The sequence below is a fragment of the Dama dama genome, chromosome 2, assembly GCF_033118175.1.
Source record: "Dama dama isolate Ldn47 chromosome 2, ASM3311817v1, whole genome shotgun sequence".
NCBI classification, from domain to species: domain Eukaryota; kingdom Metazoa; phylum Chordata; class Mammalia; order Artiodactyla; family Cervidae; genus Dama; species Dama dama.
The window spans coordinates 11469846-11486693 of NC_083682.1; the positions used below are offsets into that span (position 1 = coordinate 11469846).

A 16848-nucleotide genomic window follows, 5' to 3' on the forward strand; every position below is an offset into this window, starting at 1 on the left:
TGCAGATCAGTCAGATTCTTCAGCCAAATTTCAAGGAAGAGATTGCCTTTATATTGTCTGTATTCTGAGAAGCTTCAAAGTTCACTCACCAAGGACACTGATGAAGGTAAAGATTTTATCGAAAGCTTTGTGTTTTTATCAGATCTATCAGTGGCATAAAGGGGAAAACTAGGGTAAGTCAGAGCATATATAACTAGGGGCTCCTGGTCACCACTACATGCTAAGAACCTGAACTTCCCTGAGTACTTGGAGCCAGGAAAGAAGCATGAAATGGCTTGTGCTCCTCGGGCTGGTGGCCTTCTCAGATTGCATAGTCAAGTATGTATGGGGACTGTAAGCTGATCATCTTCCTTTCTAGGATTTTTCTTTTCATCTGATGATTCTTCCACCCATCAGGTTTAGATGGGAATGAATATTTCCCTGACAGTCTTGAAATTCAACCCTTACTTATTGATAAGTAACTTGCTTTAGGAACTGTGGATCCCAAGGGTCTTGGTGTAGATTTGCATGGTTGCACAACTCTTGGGATCCAGTCATGACCTATTGAAAATGCAACTCCTTTCAACTGTTCGGTGCACAGTCTATGCAGATGTAGGTGTGCCCCTGTGGAATGGCACTTTTCTACATTTTATTCAACATGTCCTCTTTGTTCCCTGTCTACTTCAGTGTGTATATGTCTATGTCTGCATCTCTGTATCACTATCTTTTACCTCTCCATCTCTTTGGATGTCACAGTGAGAGTATTTCTCTCTGTGTTGTTTTAATTTTTCATTTGATTCATCCTTCCTTCTCAAGCCTCTGAGTTTCCCTTACTTGTTGCCTGTCTCCTGGATTCTTCTTTCAACTCCCCCTTCTCTTTCAACTTGGAGAAAGATACACTGTTTTATATACCGATTTATATCTGACAAGCAGTGTGACCACAGTCAACTCAGTAACTTCTTGTATTTCAAATTGCTCCCTTGTAAAAGAGCATGAGTTCCCCTTCTACCTCCTTCCTTGAGGTTCTATGAGAAGGATACAGTGGGATGGCAACAGCAATGCCAATGGCTGTCATTGTTGAGACTTTCTATTTATCAGGTACCTTATATCCATCACTTTATTTACCCCCAAGATATTCTATTTGGAGGGGGATTTGACCGAGGGGGAGACTGAGACACCACATGGTCATATGGCTTATCCCAGATTGCAGAACAGAACCCGTAATCAAACCTATGTCTTTGTCATGGTATATGCATAAAATTCTGATAATAATATGCCTCATAAAAATGATTACAAAATACACAGGGCCATTACAATGACGGTTTTACCTTAACACTGACAGCTAACTGTAGCTTCCTCTTTGTTTTCTTTGTCAAATACTCGGTAAAGAATACCTCTAACGAGAGTGAATATCATGAGAAAAACCCGCAGTGAAAAAAACATGCTGAACAATTTCCTGAAGGAACATGCTTACAGTCTCTACCTGACTTCTTCTCCTGGCTCAAACATAGCTACTCACCCCCTGAGAAATATCAAAGATGTGAGTATTTTGGGAGGATGGTGCTCCACAGCGCCCCCTGGAGCTCTAGACTAGCACCGGGGCTCATCCGGAGGTGCCAGGTGAGATGTTGGGGTTGAGGTTCCTGCAGGAGGCAGAAACTCTGGAAAACAGGGACCCCACCCAGAGGAGAACACACTCTCATCCTCAACTGTTGCTCTTTGTGACTGGGCCCGGCAATTACCAGGTGGCAGGTAAATATCCATTTCTGTGTCAAATATGTGTCATTAATTTGACGGAGATTGTTCCCTCTGAAATAAGTGAGTCAGTCAGTTACAGATGAAGAGTGAACCGTCACTGATCAAATGGCAGAACCAACGGCAAATCATTGTGAATTCCCAGGCAGAAGAGTTCAGTTTCCACAGAAGCAAGAACCACAGCCGTAAAAAGTTACTGAACCCATATTCCGTGTAAGGCCATAAGTATCTAACATTGTGGTTACTGCTTTTAGATTAGAAAACGGGCTTATTCTGTCTTCAAGAATGCTCATGCTGGCCTGAGAGATAGGCATATTAGTAAATCATGTCAAATGAAAGGGTCACCTCTGTGCTTGATTGAATGTGTTCTGAGTTTAGAGGGAGTGGCTGAGGTTGATCAAGAAGGACCTCCTGGAGAAGGGGGCGCTAAGGTTGGGTTTGAAGAGACTACAGAGCTTCTCAAATCAAGGCTCCAGGACTTCCCTGGGTGTGCAGTGGTGCTGGAGGTCCAGTGGTTATTCCTCTGAGCTTCCAATGCAGAGGTACCACTTCAACGCCTGGTCACAGAGTCAATATCCTGCATACCATGTAGTACATGAAAAATATATCAAATGCAGGCACCTCTGTCACCAAAGTCAGTGAGCTGCACAGTGGTTAGGAAGTGATCTCAAGAGATATGTGACATCCAGAGGGAGGCATGTGTGTGGGAATAGAGGGTAGCCAGTTCTGCACTAACCCACTCCCTCCTTTTCCCTGTAGATGGTCTATGTGGGTAACATCACCATTGGAACACCCCCTCAGGAATTCCAGGTTATGCTTGACACAGGCTCATCTGACTTGTGGGTGCCCTCTGTCCTTTGCACCAGCCGATTCTGTTGTGAGTACAGACACCCCATACCTGGATCATCTCCCATTGCCCTGCCACTCTGTTTTGCACCCTTGCCACCTGATGACACTTATTCTTGTGTCTTCAGCTTCACACGCTTTGTTCAGACATCGTGAGTCTTCCACCTTCCGGCCTACCCAAGAGACCCTCAGCCTCATATACGTTTCTGTGAGGATGAAGGGAGTTGTTGCTATTGACACCGTTCGGGTAAGAGTGTAACAAATGCTGAGTCAGGACTGGCTATGGAGTGACCACTGCTTGCAAAACAGATGCAGGACCATCTGGCAGGACCCTTCTTGCCTAACTCCCATAGATATTGGCCATCTTACCCACAGGATCCTGTCCCTGGGGAGGCACTGCCCGTGGTGACACAGGAGCACACAATTTAGCTAACCCAGAGAGTGGCTTGAGATGGGGACTTGCAGCTTCTCTGTCCATGAGTAGTTCAAGGTTCATTTTGCTGGAAGTGAGAAGAGGGGGAAAAAGCACCCAGTTTTATATTCTCAGACTGTTCCAGGAACTTTCAGGTGGTAACTGGTTTAGTCCCGCAACAACCCCACACAGCAGTTACTCTGATTAGCTCATGAGACATATGAGGAAACTGAGGTGCAGACATCAAGGGCCTTGCTGAGGACACACATGTGGTAAACAGTGGAGCTCGGCTGGCTTTTCAGGACTGAAGTTGCTGTGGGGTGTTTGGGGACAGAATAAAACTGATCTGGGGACCCTGGGGGCAGTCAAGGGCTTCAGGTATCCAGACTGGGAAACTGGAGGCCTGAGAAGTTAGGGGTCCTGATAAATGATTTCTCACTCTAGGCAGCCTTTGAGAGTCCAACAAAACTTATGGCCTGCCTCCCCCAAAGTACTTGGGTAGTTCCCCCTCTCTTTTTCTATCTCATACACCCTCACACAAAGACACACATATCCCCAAAAGTGAATCCCCAGGCAGTAATTTCATAGATCATTGCAATTAAGATTGTGTTTTCAGCTTCTGTGTTCCTGGACAGACGCAGAATTCACAGTACCTTACAGAGAATGCAGTCTATTCCTGTCATTAGGTCACAGTGATGCCAAAGAGAAGGCTACCTTGCTCTTGGCTCCTTTTGTCCACAAGGGGGCACCGATGGGCCCTGACCTGGCTTTTGGTTGCCCCACCTGTACAGAAGCCACAAAGCCAATTTGACTCACTCAGGTGGTGTCTTTCACAGGGGCAGATGTTTTAAAATTCATAGCCTCTCACAAATGGAACCCAAATTCCCGTCTCAGCTTGGTCTAACCGCCTGAGGTCCACCGAACACACAGCCCAGCCTCAATTCTCTGAGGATCTAATGGCAATGCACCCCAGCCCAGTCCTATCCCCAGTTCATGTATCGGTAAGTGGGATCACTCTTCTCTCCCACAGATTGGGGACCTTGTAAGTACTGACCAGCGATTTGGTCTAAGCATGGAGCAATCCGGGTTTGAGGGATGGCCTTTTGATGGCATCTTGGGCTTGAGCTACCCCAACTTATCTCTCACTGGAGGCATCCCTGTCCTTGACAACCTGAAGAATCAAGGTGCCATTTCTGAGCTGGTTTTTGCCTTATACCTGAGCAAGTAAGTCTGAGATGGAAAATCCATTTCTCCAAATTAGCTGTGATTTGCTTTCAGGTGTAGGAAATTTATAGAACACTTGATAAAGAAGTATCCTGAGAAATAATCTAATCCAAGATAACTATGGCCCCAGGGCCCTACCTGGCTTCTCCACTGGCTTTTATATATAACGTTTTATTGGAACATAACCAAGATCAGTACCCTGGTCTAGGGGGATGAGTGAGGAGGAAGACTAATGGAAGCAACAGGAAACAAGTTGAAGGAAAAGGCAATAGGATTTGCTTATGCGTTTGATAAGGAAGGAGAAGGATGGTGGGTATCTTTCCTTCCTCATTAGCACTTCACTGTGAGCCCAGGACCAGCTACCCAATTTGCAGGCAGTGAAAAATGAAAGTGTGGGACACAAAACAAAAGTGTGGGACCCCTTGTTCAAGAAATATTAGGCATTTCAAGACAGGGAGAGCAGGGGTGGGGTCCCTTCTGAGTGTGGGGCCCTTTGGCCAGTAGAGGTCACAGGCCTTTGGAGCCAACTCTGGGTGACCTGAACCCACAGCCTTAGCACTCCCAGGCCTTGATTTTCCTGAAAAAAATGACAAGCTGGACAAGGAGAGAGCCAAAGTGCTTCAGCACCCTGTCCTCTGAGGGTGTCTGAGCTCTCAGGTCACGGGAGGTCCAGGGCATCTTCAGAAGATATAGTGGTTGCAGTCCAGCCAACTGACTCAAATTCTACCCTCCTCTGTGCTCCTCACTAGCCAGTAACCATCTCAGTCTGGTTCTCAATCGCTCTTAGAGTCGATTTCTGCATCTGTAGATGGGGATCTTGTTAGGGCCTTGATGGGTGGAGAAGCAAAGATCTCAGACAGTGATGTTGTTACCATCCTCCAAGGATCCCCCCACTGTCTTCTCTCTACAGAAGCAAGCCGGAGGGCAGTGTGGTGATATTTGGTGGGGTGGATAAATCCTACTACCAGGGAGTGCTCAACTGGATACCATTGATCCAAGCGGGCTACTGGTGTGTCCACATGGACCGGTAAGCCTCTCCCTCTGAGGGTCAGCCCAAGGAATGCTCCCACTACTGTACATGGACACAGGTAGACACACAGAAATGCATTCTCAGACAAATAGACACAGAAACATATACACCACCCACAATGACACAGATAGACCCACAGACACATGGAAACACAGAAGCAGACACATATAAACATACACAGAGACACATATAAACATGCAAAACTTGCATAGCTAATCAGAGCCACAGAAGCACACACAGAGACACATACAAACACACAAGCACATAGATACACAAAATGCCCATTGGTTCATAATCCCCAGGCCTCCTGACCAGGGCTCTGACCATGGTCCTCACAGGGTCCAGAGAGGTCTGTGCAGCTGGGAGAGCCTTGCACCCGCTACCCTGTGAGGTGGGGAGCACGGTCAGAGGACTCTACAGTGTGGTGAGCAGGATCAGGGAGGATTTCACCAGCCTGGACATAGTTATAAGATAACCAACTGTCTAGGGCTACCTGGAACCAAGGAAGTTCTCAGTACAGATAAATGTCAGTTTAAAAACAGGGCAAGTCCTGAGCAAATGGGGACAACGGGTCTCCTTGTGGAGAAGCTACCCAGTGGTGGAGAAAGTTTGGCTGCAGTCTTAAAACATGAAAGTAACTAATAAAAAAGACACCCCACATCCCTGGGCACAGACTGGGACAGGGGCTATAACTGAGAGAATCAGAAAGGTGGGATCCAGGAGTGACCTGAGGACAAGAGGCAATAACTGAAAGGATTCTGTGTGATATGCTCAGACAAAAGCTGACCTGTCCTTTGGAGTTTCTCTGGGCTAGTCATGTATTGCCTGGCCAGGGTCTCAGGGTCTGAGCTGGTTGTAGAAACAGTCCTGGGAGACACCCTCTTCCAGAGGAGCCTCTGTCTTCCCCTTCTATGAGAATCTGCTGCCCCTGTGAATCTCCATCTTCACTCTGTGTTTGACCCATTATTTGTTCCCCACCAGATACAGCTCTCTGGATGTTTCTCATTATTTTCACAGTCTTCATTCACTCATAGAACAGACACACATTGGGCATCCACTGTGTGCCACGCACTTTAGGGAAGCAATGAGAACAAAACTCGCCCTCACATCTAAGAAGGCAGATGCACAGAAATGACACACACACTTAGTGAATTGACTTTGGTACATGCTAGACGTGAGGAAGGGTCTACAGAGAGTGACCAAGAAAGGAGACCGATAAACACCGGGAGAAGTCTTCCTTGAAAGCAATACAATTAAGCTGGAATCTGGAAGATGAGAAGAACTTTGCTAGTCACAGGGGAGGGGACTCTTCTAGGAAGGAAAAGCAGCTTGTGTCAAGCTACAAAAGATCCTGGTGTATTCAAGTCCTGCATCAAGGATGTCAAGGGAGGTGCTGCGTGGATAGCAGATGAAGAGTCAGGGCAAGAGACAAAGGGCTGTTTCAGAGACAGTCAGGAAGAGGGCAGCTCTGGGGAGACTCAGAGTGACCTCAATGTGCACTTTGTCACACTCTTTCTTAGCATCTCCATGAACAGACACATTATTGCTTGTAATGGCGGTTGTGAGGCCCTTGTGGACACCGGGACATCACTGATCCTTGGCCCAGGAAAACTGGTCGATAACATCCTGAGGCTCATCGGCGCCACGCCACGGGGCTCCAAGGTGAAAGGTCATGCCCCACGGTCAGTCCCAGTCTCCACACACAACAAGGATCTCCAGGGCCAACCTCTCTCCCTCTCTCTCTAACAGCACTACGTTTCATGTTCTGTGGTCAATACCCTGCCCTCTATTGACTTCACCATCAACGGCATCAACTACCCACTGCCAGCTGAAGTCTATGCCATTAAGGTGAGGGGACAATACTGAGGGTTGGTTCTCAAACTGGAGTTTGCAGGATCCCCTGGGCTGCTGCTGGGAGGAGGGCGCCATCTGCAGGCCTTTTCACACCATTGCAGATGCTCTGAGTCTTGTGGTTGGGCCAGAGCCTCTCACAGAACCAACGACCTGAGAGTAAAAGGCCGTCTGGGACACTGATCATCCTGAAATAAATGTGGAGACGCCACACCATGCTGGCATGGTGGGAGTCACAAGGCGAGGGGAACACTGAGGCCCTCAGTCCTCAGAGAGCTTCAGTTTAATATGAACCCTTAGGTGCATGAACACGGAAGTCAGCACTAGCAGTCCCTGAAATAGGCCATGTTACAAGGAGAATGGCTGGGGACAACCCCAGTGTGATGTCCCATCATAAATTAACAGTCTCCCTTCCCTTCTCAAAGTTTTCCTGCTTTGGATGATAAATTACATGGTCAGCCTAGATCTCGGCTGCTTCTTCCCCTTGCTCTGGCCTGGTGCCCACTTTGTGAATTGGGGTGCCTGAGCCCTCTGTGGGGATGTTGGATACTAAGGTGAATAAAGGGTGCACAGTGACTGCTCACCCCAGCACAGGGTGGAGACTTCATGTCAGCTCCCTGTGGGAGTACATAGCAGGCTGATGGGCTCAAAGAAGGCTTTGAGGAAGGGAGGGAATTTCAGGAATTCTAAGACAACAAACTCATGGAGCCATATGGAGGGTTGCTTGGTTCTAGGCAACACTACACTGGATCCCATGCAAATGGCATCCCAAGGTGCTCTGCATTGGGGCACTGGGGACTTACTAAGGGTGATGAGGGCTACAGCCTGACTGGTGGGAATGGGGAACCAGAGTACATTACCCAGTCAAGCCTGGAGCGGCCAAACAGGGTGAGTGTGGGCTGAAGGTTTCCCAGAGTTCCTGAGCTAAGGCTTCATGAATGTGTTGAGGGCACTGCTATATTTAAGATGGATAACCAACAATGAGTGACTGTGTAGCACAGGGAACTCCACTCAGTTATATGACAGCCTGGATGGGAGGAGTTTCTTTGGGACCAGGATACACGGATTCATACAATTAAGTCTGTTTAGTGTCCACCTGAAACCCAGAATATTGCTAATCAGCTATACTCCAATAAAAAATAGTTTTTTAATAAAGTTTGGATTGTGATTGTGGGGATGCCGGAGGAGGACCTGCATTCTCAGTAGAGAAAAAAAGGAGCAAGAGTCAGGAGAAAAGAAACAGGGAGTGAGGAGAACCAGGGGACACTCTTGTTCTTTTGTAAAAATTATATTGAAGTGTGGCTGATCTTCAGCGTCGCCTTAAGTTCTGTTGCACAGCAATGTGACTCAGTTATACACATAAAAAATATACATTCTTTTTCTTATTCTCTTTCTTGTGGTTTATCACTGGATTTTGAATAGAGTTCCTTACTCTCTACAGTAGGACTTTGTTGTTTATCATTCCACTGTTTCCCCAACTCCCAGTCCTCCACTCACCACACCTTTCCTCATGGCAGCTGCATGTATGGGCCCTTTTTGGTTTTGGATGAACTCTCACATGGCCTGAAGCTCATAAAACCACTTGATACTTACCAAAAGAGGGGAAAAGAAATCAAGAACGGTGCTTGGTTTGGATTTTCGGGTGAGTCATTGATAAGGGTCAGGCTGACTGGTGTGTGTTTCTGACTTCCCCAGGATTCTACGGGCGACTGCTACATATTCTTTAAACAGATCCCAGTGGGTAGATCTACAGAGACCTGGATCCTGGGTGACGTCTTCCTGAGGCAGTATTTCTCGGTCTTTGATCGAGGAAATGACAGGATTGGCCTGGCACAGGCAGTGTAAACGCTGGGAGTGATTCAGGAATCAGTAAGGCCACTCCTAACACACCCTCACTCACACTTAGGGCACTCCTGCCCAGGATGCTGATGAACTGCATTTGGTGGTCTGCACACCCTATTCTCAGTAATGAATAAAGGGTTTCACTTGTAATGGTGCTGAAACAAATGGGTGCGTCTGTTTGTGTTTGGGAGTGAAGTATCTAGAATCAAGTCTGAATAAAAATTGAGAGGAGCCCAACTCCAACTGGCTTCAAGGAAATGGGAGACTCATTGAAAAGATTCTTGGAATCCAGGACACAGGAATCAGAGCAAATACCAAGATCTCAGTGACTGGACCCAAGAAATCAGAAGTCATCAGTTCTCTCTTTCCCACCCTCACTCTTTCCCTTTGCTCTTCTTTGGGGGTCTGAGCCTAACAACGTTCTTCCTTAAGGCTTCTACACCTAGTGAGGGAGTCCAAGCTACCTGCCCTAGGGTTTTATATCTCCAAGGAAGGCATCACCTAGTAAGGAAAGAAGCTCAGGGATATCAGAGTTCAATGGTGTCCTCTGGATGACCCACCTCAGATCACCTGAACAGCCCCAGATCAGCCATCCTGGGAGAGCCATGGGGTCCTATGACTGGGTTTACATGGTCATTGGCCCTGATCCAGCAGCACACATGATTCTCAGTTTCCTCCAGAACTACATGACTGAAGCTGGGGAGAGGCAGCCCCAAGGATAGCGACTGAGGGATGGTCTAGACATCCACCATCACAAAGAGTTCGTGATGACCCACCAACTCCACCACCTCCTCATTCAGCGGAATTCTAAGGGGTAATGAAATCCACTCTCTTTGTCCCATCTCAGATAATATTGTCACTGGGCTTCTCCTCCAGGGGAGTTTGGGTGAGGTGGTTTCTGCAGAGCTGGTTCCCTCTTGTTCCCACACCCCAGTCACCAGCTCTCTGCCACATATGCCTGGTCTGTCCTTTCCAGTCCTACTCGGTAAGTGATGGCCCCAGTGGATCCCTGAGCCATCCCCCTCCTCCAGGGCCCAGAATGCCCCTTCCTTGGCCTCCAGTGCTGCTGGGGACAATGCAACACATGTATCGGGGGACCCAGGGTACACAGAGCCTTCAGCCTTTCTGAGCTTCCTCCAGGGGTGGAGCTACAAAGTCTTTGCTTGGATCTGCCGTGTTTAGGCACTTTTGCAGTGGAAGTATCCATTCGTTCCACCTAGAGGCCCTCAGTAGATGCCTCAGCTGAGACAGGAGGGGTCAGAGGTTGATTTCCTTTCAGATTGACTGGTTTGATCTCCTTGTTGTTTAAGCGACTCTCAAGAATCTTCTGAAGCACCACAGTTCAAAAGCTCAATTTTTTGCCTTTCACCCTTTCTTATGATCCAGATAGCACATCTACTCATGATTACTGGAAAAACCAAAGCTTTGACACTACAGACCTCTGTAGCAAAGTGAGTCTTTGGTTTTTAATGCACTGTCGAGGTTTTTTATAGCCTTTCTTCCTTCCAGGGAGCAAGTGTGTTTTAATTTTGTGGTTGCAGTCAAGGTCCATAGTGATTTTGGAGCCCAAGAAAATAAAATCTGCCACTGTTTCCACTTTTCCCTCATCTATATGCCTTGAAGTGTTGGGACTGGATGCCATGAATGTTCAGTATGTTTTTGTGAATAGTTTTTTGAATGTTGAGTTTTAAGTCAATTTTTGCATCTCCTCTCCTCATCAAGAGGCTCTTTACTTCTTTGCATTCTGCCATTAGGGAGGTGTCATCTTCATATTTGTGGATGTTGATACTTGTCCCTGCAATCTTGATTCCAGCTTGGGATTTATGTAGACCAGCATATCGAATGAGGTATCCTACATAGAAGTTAAATGACAAGAGTGACAATGTACACCTTGTCACACTCCATTCCCAATTTTAGATCTTTCAGTTGTTCCATGTCTGATTCTAACTGCCACTTTTTGACCTACATGCAGACTTTTCAGGAGACAGGTAAGGTGATCTGGTACTCCTGTTTCCTTAAGAATTTTCCACAGTTTGTTGTGGTCCACACAATGAAAGGCTTTAGCATAGCCAGTGAAGCAGAAGGAAATGATTTTCTCGGATTCCCTTGCTTTCTCTATGATCCAATGGATGTTGGCAATTTGATCTCTGGTTCCTCAAACCAGTTTGTACATCTGGAAGTTCTCAGTTCATGTACTGTTGATGCTTAACTTGAAGGATTTCAAGCATTACCCTGCTAGCAAGTGAGATGAGCGCAATTGCATGATAGATTGAACATTCTTTGAAATTGCCATTCTTTTGGATTGGTTGAAAACTGACCTTTTCCTGCACTGTGGCCACTGCTGAGTTTTCCAAATTGCTGACATATTGAATGCAGCAGTTTTATAGCCTCAGTCCTTAGGCTGCTTTAAATAGCTCAGCTGGAATTCCATCATCTCCACTAGCTTTGTTTGTAGTGATGCTTTCTACGGCCCACTTGACTTCATACTCCAGTATATCTGGCTTTACAAGAGTGACCCAAGCATCATCCCTATCCCAAATTTATGACCATTTTTGTACAGTTCATCTCGGCATTCTTGTCACCTCCTCTTAATCTCATCTGCTTCTGGTAGGTCTTTGATTTTGCTGTCCTTTATTGTCTCCATCTTTGCATGAAGTGTTCCTCTGGTAGCTCCAATTTTCCTGAAGCGTTCTATACTCTCTACAATTCTATTATTTTCCTCTAATTCTTGCACTGTTCACTTATGAAGACTTTCTTATCTCTCCTTGCTTTTCTCTGGAAGTCTGCATTCCACTGAGTATATCTTTCCATTTTCCCTCTGCCTTTCAATTCTCTTATTTTCTCAGCTGTTTTTAAGACCTCCTCAGGCAACCACTTTTCCTTCTCATATTTGTTTTTCTTGGGGATGGTTTTGGTGACCACCTCCCATACACTATTACAAACCTCCACCCATAGTTCTTCAGGCTACCCGACCTAATCCCTTGAATCTAATTTTCATCTCCACTACATAAGCATAAGGGATTTGATTCAGGTCATAGCTGAATGTTCTAATGGTTTTCCTTACTTTCTTCAATTTAAGCCTGAATGTTGCTTGCTTCTGCCTAAGCATTGGTGCCAGATCACCACCCACCACTCCCGGTGGGTGTGGAACAAAAACACACAAATGAGGCCAGTTTCCTCATTCCCTGGGTTTCTGCTTGGCGATTCACATGCATAGGTGTGTGAACTTGATCATGTCCCTTAACCTCAGTTTTCTCTTCTAGAAAATGGGCACCATGATGATAATTCCACCATTTACATTGCATATGTGTCTGCTAAGAATAAGTGGTGCTGAGAGGGCTTTCTGGGTTCCTGAGTCTGGAACAAATATGAATTATCTTGCCACCCAAGAAGAATGAAATCTGTTTAGAAGTTATGGCTTCCATCCCCAAGGCTAAGTATTGATTCAAGCTAAAACATCTCAATTTCTGAACCATGATACAGAACTCTGACTGAGTCGATGCTTCTGCTTTCTGGGCTCACAAGAGCTAATGATTACTGGCTCAGATTACTCCCTTACAGCCTTACCTGTCAGCCTTTCCTTGCCAACTACTTCTAGCCTGAAACTGCACTGCATGGAGAATTGTAAGGCTTTTGGTCTCTTATCAGTTCCCCACATCTCCAGCATAGAAACAAGTAGCTGTTATGGCTACTTGTCATAGCATCAACTATGGCAACCTGTACAGTCCAATCTCAGCCTGTTGAATGAAACTGTCCCCATTTGGCCCCTCATGTTGAAATTATCTACAGTTGCATTAGAAACCTTCCTATGCTTGCTGTTTAACGACAAAATATGTGTGGACCTCATCTAGTTTTCTTTCCCAAGCATGATTCCAACCATGCAGTGAAGTAACCAGACATTGAGTCATCTAATGATCCACAGGAATTGGCAAAAGTAAACCACCCATCATGCATTTCTTGCTTGCCCCAAAACACCACTGAAGTGATCTGCTGCAACAATGGGATACATGGACATGTACACTCCAGAAGGGACACTTTTTATGGATTTGTTTTCCACCTAGTGCAGACTGTTTACCACATGCCTCACCCTCCAGCAGCTGGTCACCTGGTTTTGCAGACTCAGCCCACTCCAGTTTCCTTCCACATCCCTCAGTAAAATCTAGAGCACAAACTCAGTCAAAGCTCTCACTCCTGCAGAAAACAGTTTTTTGTTTTTTTTAGAAAACAATGTTTGGTCACACATTCAATATCTTGTGCTCCTTGCCTTGGATTCAAGGACCTGCACCAGAGAATGGGAAGCCTCCCCTTCCACCTAAATCTTTCTCCACTCCCACCAGGCCCAGAGGCTTCACTGGACCCTCTGTTCTGATTGGTATTATTCAGTTGCTAAGTCATGTCTGACTCTTTTTGATTACATGTATGGCAACAGAACAGGCTTCCCTGTCTTTCACTATTTTGTGTAGTTTCCTCAAACTCATGTCCATGGAGTCGGTGATACCATCTCACCATCTAATCCCTTTGATCCCGCTCCTTCTGCCTACAGTCTTTCCCAGCATCAGGGTCTCTTCCAATGAGCTGGCTATTCACATTAGATCGCTTAAGTGTTGGAGCTTCATCTTCACTATCAGTCCTTCCACTGAATATTGCTCTACCACTTCCAAAACAAAACTCATGTTTCTAGTCATCTAACAAAGTTGGGGATTGATAAAGTTTAATTGAACAGGGATCTTGTCCTCTGGGAAATCCCAGCATTGTTGCCCTGCCTGTCTCTTACCATTCTCTCCACATGAAATAGAACTGCTTCCCTACAGCTTCTCCAGCTTGAAATGGCCTGCCGACCCATCATTGTCAGCTATCCAGGAATTGTTCCTTCCTCTTCCCCAAAGACTTCTGCCTGATCCTTGATTGCCCTCTGTACATCAATTCAATTCAGCCTCTCAGTCATGTCCAACTCGTTTCTATATCATGGGGTGCAGCACGCCAGAGTTCCCTGTCCATCATCAACTCCTACAGCTTGCTCAAACTCATGTTCATCAAGTCAGTGATGCTACCCAACAATTTCTTCTTCTTTCTTCCCCTTTGCCTCCTGCCTTTAATCTTTCCCAGCATCAGGGTCTTTTCTAATGAGTCAGTTCTTCCCATCAGGTGGCCAAAGTCTTGGAGATTCAGCTTCAGCCTTGGTCCTTCCAAAGAATACTCAGGACTGATTTCCTTTAGGATGGACTGGTTGGATCTCCTTGCAGTTCAAGGGAGTCTCAAGAATCTTGTCCAAACAACAGTTCAAAAGCATCAGTTCTTTGGTACTCAGGTTTCTTTATGGTCCAACTCTCACATCCACCCATGATTTCTGGAAAAATCCACAGCTTTGACTGTACAGAGGTTTACTGGTAAAGGAATGTGTCTGCTTTTTAGTATGCTGTCAAGGTTTTTCACTGTTTTTTTCCACCCCCACCCCCCTCCCAAGGAGCAAGTGTCTTTTTTTCCACAGCTGCAGTCGCTATCTGCAGTGATTTTGGATCCTAGGAAAATAAAGTCTGTCCCTGTTTTCATTGTTTCTCCATGTATGTGCCATGAAGTAATGGAACTGCATGCAATTATCCTTGTTTTTTGATCTCTATGTACCACATCAAAGCCATCCGCAAGAAAATGAAATGCAAAAAGGCAAAATGGTTGTCTGAGGAGACCTTATAAATAAGAAAGAAGAGAAGCAAAAGTTAAAAGAGAAAAGAAACACATACCCTGTGAATGTAGAGTTCCAAAGAATATCAAGAAGAGATTTAAAAAAAGCCATCCTAAGTGATTGGTGCAAAGAAATAGAGGAAAACAATAGAATTTGAAAGATCAGAGATCTGCTCAAGAAAACTAGAGGTAGGGAAGGAACATTTCATGCAATATGGGCACAATGAAAGCCAGAAATGGCATGGATCTAGCAGAAGCAGAATATATTAAGAAGAGGTTGAAAGAATATATAGAAGAACTCTACAAAAAAGATATTAATGACCCAGATAACCACGATGGTGTGATCACTCACCTAAGGCTAGACATCCTGAAATGCACAGTCAAGGGGGCCTTCAGAAGCATAACTATGAGCAAAGCTAGTGGAGGTGATGGAATTGCAGTTGAGCTATTTCAGATCCTAAAAGATGATGCTGTGAAAGTGCTGCACTCAATATGCCAGCAAATTTGGAAAACTCAGCAGTGGCCACAGGACTGGAAAGGTCGTTTTCATTGCAATCCTAAAAAGGCGATTTCAAAGAATGTTCAACTACCACACATTTGCACTCATCTCACATGCTACCAAAGTAATTTCTCCAAGGAAGTCTTCAACAGTACATGAACTGTGAAATTCTATATGTTCAAGCTGGATTTAGAAAACGCAGAGGAACCAGGGATTAAATTGCCAACATCCACTGGATCAGAGAAAAAGCAAGAGAATTCCAGAAATGCAGCTACTTCTACTTTATTGACCATGCAAAAGCCTTGACTGTGGATCACAACAAACTGTGGCAAACTTACAGAGACTGGAATACCAGACCATCTTATCATCCTTGTGAGAAATCTGTATGCAGGTCAAGAAGCAACAGACAGAGCTGAACATGGAACAACAGACTGGTTCCAAATTAGGAAAGGAGTACAAAAAGGCTGTATATTGTTGAGAGAGTCAATTCCTAGGCATATTGATGAGACGTCCAGGGGTCCCCAAGGAGAGAGGGGTCTGGAATTTTCAAGGAGGAAGAAAGAACAAACTTTTTTTTGTCCCTCTACATTCCTTAGGATTATATAATGATTATGTATTCTGCTTGAGGACAGTCTCCGGATAAAAACCTTCTGGCTAATCCTGTTATCTTAGGGTGTAAATTATGGGAGTAGGTCTACTGAGGTCTTTACAACCTCCAGGCATTATTTTGATTCACTGTAATAACTAATTAGAGAGTATATAACTCCATGGCTAACACTCGCAAAGGGGCACTCTTTCTGCCCCCTTCTGATGCCTATGTCAGACACTTTCTCTATCTCCTTTATAGTTTAACAAAACTTTATTACAAAAATGCTCTGAGTGAACAAGCCTCATCTCTGGCCCTGGATTGAATCCTTCTCCTCCGGAGGCCAAGAATCCTGGCATTTTTGCATGGTTCAGCAACAGAGTCTCATTGTCACCTTGCTCATTTAAATTATTTGCTGAATACATCATGCGAACTGCCCAACTGGATGAAGCACAAGCTGAAATCACAATTGCTGGGGGAAATATCAATAACCTCAGATGTATAGAAGACACCACCCTCATGGCAGAAATTGAAGAGGAACTAAAGAGTCACTTGATGAAAGTGAAAGAGGAGAGTGAAACATCAGGCTTAAACTCCACATTCAGAAAAGGAAGATCATGGCATTTTGTCCCATCACTTCATAGCAAATTGATGGGGAAACCATGGAAACAGTGAGAGACTTTATTTTTGGGGGCTCCAAAATTACTGCAGATGATTACTGCAGCCATGAAATTAAAAGATGCTTGCTCATTTGAAGAAAAGCTAGGACAACCATAGAAAATTTTTTTTATTTTATTTATTTATTTATTTATTTATTTTTTTAATTTTTATTATTTTTTTTTTCCAGTGGGTTTTGTCATACATTGCTATGAATCAGCCATGGATTTACATGTATTCCCAATCCCGATCCCCCTTCCCACCTCCCTCTCCACCCGATTCCTCTGGGTCTTCCCAGTGCACCAGGCCGGAGCACTTGTCTCGTGCATCCCACCTGGGCTGGTGATCTGTTTCACCATAGATAGTATACATGCTGTTCTTTTGAAATATCCCACCCTCACATTCTCCCACAGAGTTCAAAAGTCTGTTCTGTATTTCTGTGTCTCTTTTTCTGTTCTGCATATAGGGTTATCGTTATCACCTTTCTA

General features: G+C 45.2%; 1 protein-coding gene across 1 annotated transcript; it reads left to right on the forward strand.

Moving 5' to 3' along the window:
* The first annotated feature begins 265 nt into the window (after positions 1-265).
* LOC133066237 (pregnancy-associated glycoprotein 1-like) lies at positions 266-8942 on the forward strand. The gene is made up of 9 exons (XM_061157099.1): positions 266-318; positions 1369-1519; positions 2494-2611; positions 2709-2827; positions 4023-4216; positions 5127-5243; positions 6767-6908; positions 6996-7094; positions 8793-8942. The coding sequence occupies exons 1-9, from the start codon at positions 266-268 to the stop codon at positions 8940-8942; spliced, it is 1143 nt and encodes a 380-aa protein (XP_061013082.1).
* Positions 8943-16848: the final 7906 nt, after the last annotated feature.

What these genes read in the sequence shown, in the direction of transcription:
- LOC133066237 (XM_061157099.1), top strand. Translation starts at nt 266, where the DNA reads ATGAAATGGCTTGTGCTCCTCGGGCTGGTGGCCTTCTCAGATTGCATA. An exon ending in TTGCACCAGCCGATTCTGTT is followed by an intron (nt 2,612 to 2,708) that starts GTGAGTACAGAC and finishes TTGTGTCTTCAG; the next exon opens with CTTCACACGCTTTGTTCAGA. An exon ending in CCACGCCACGGGGCTCCAAG is followed by an intron (nt 6,909 to 6,995) that starts GTGAAAGGTCAT and finishes TCTCTCTAACAG; the next exon opens with CACTACGTTTCATGTTCTGT.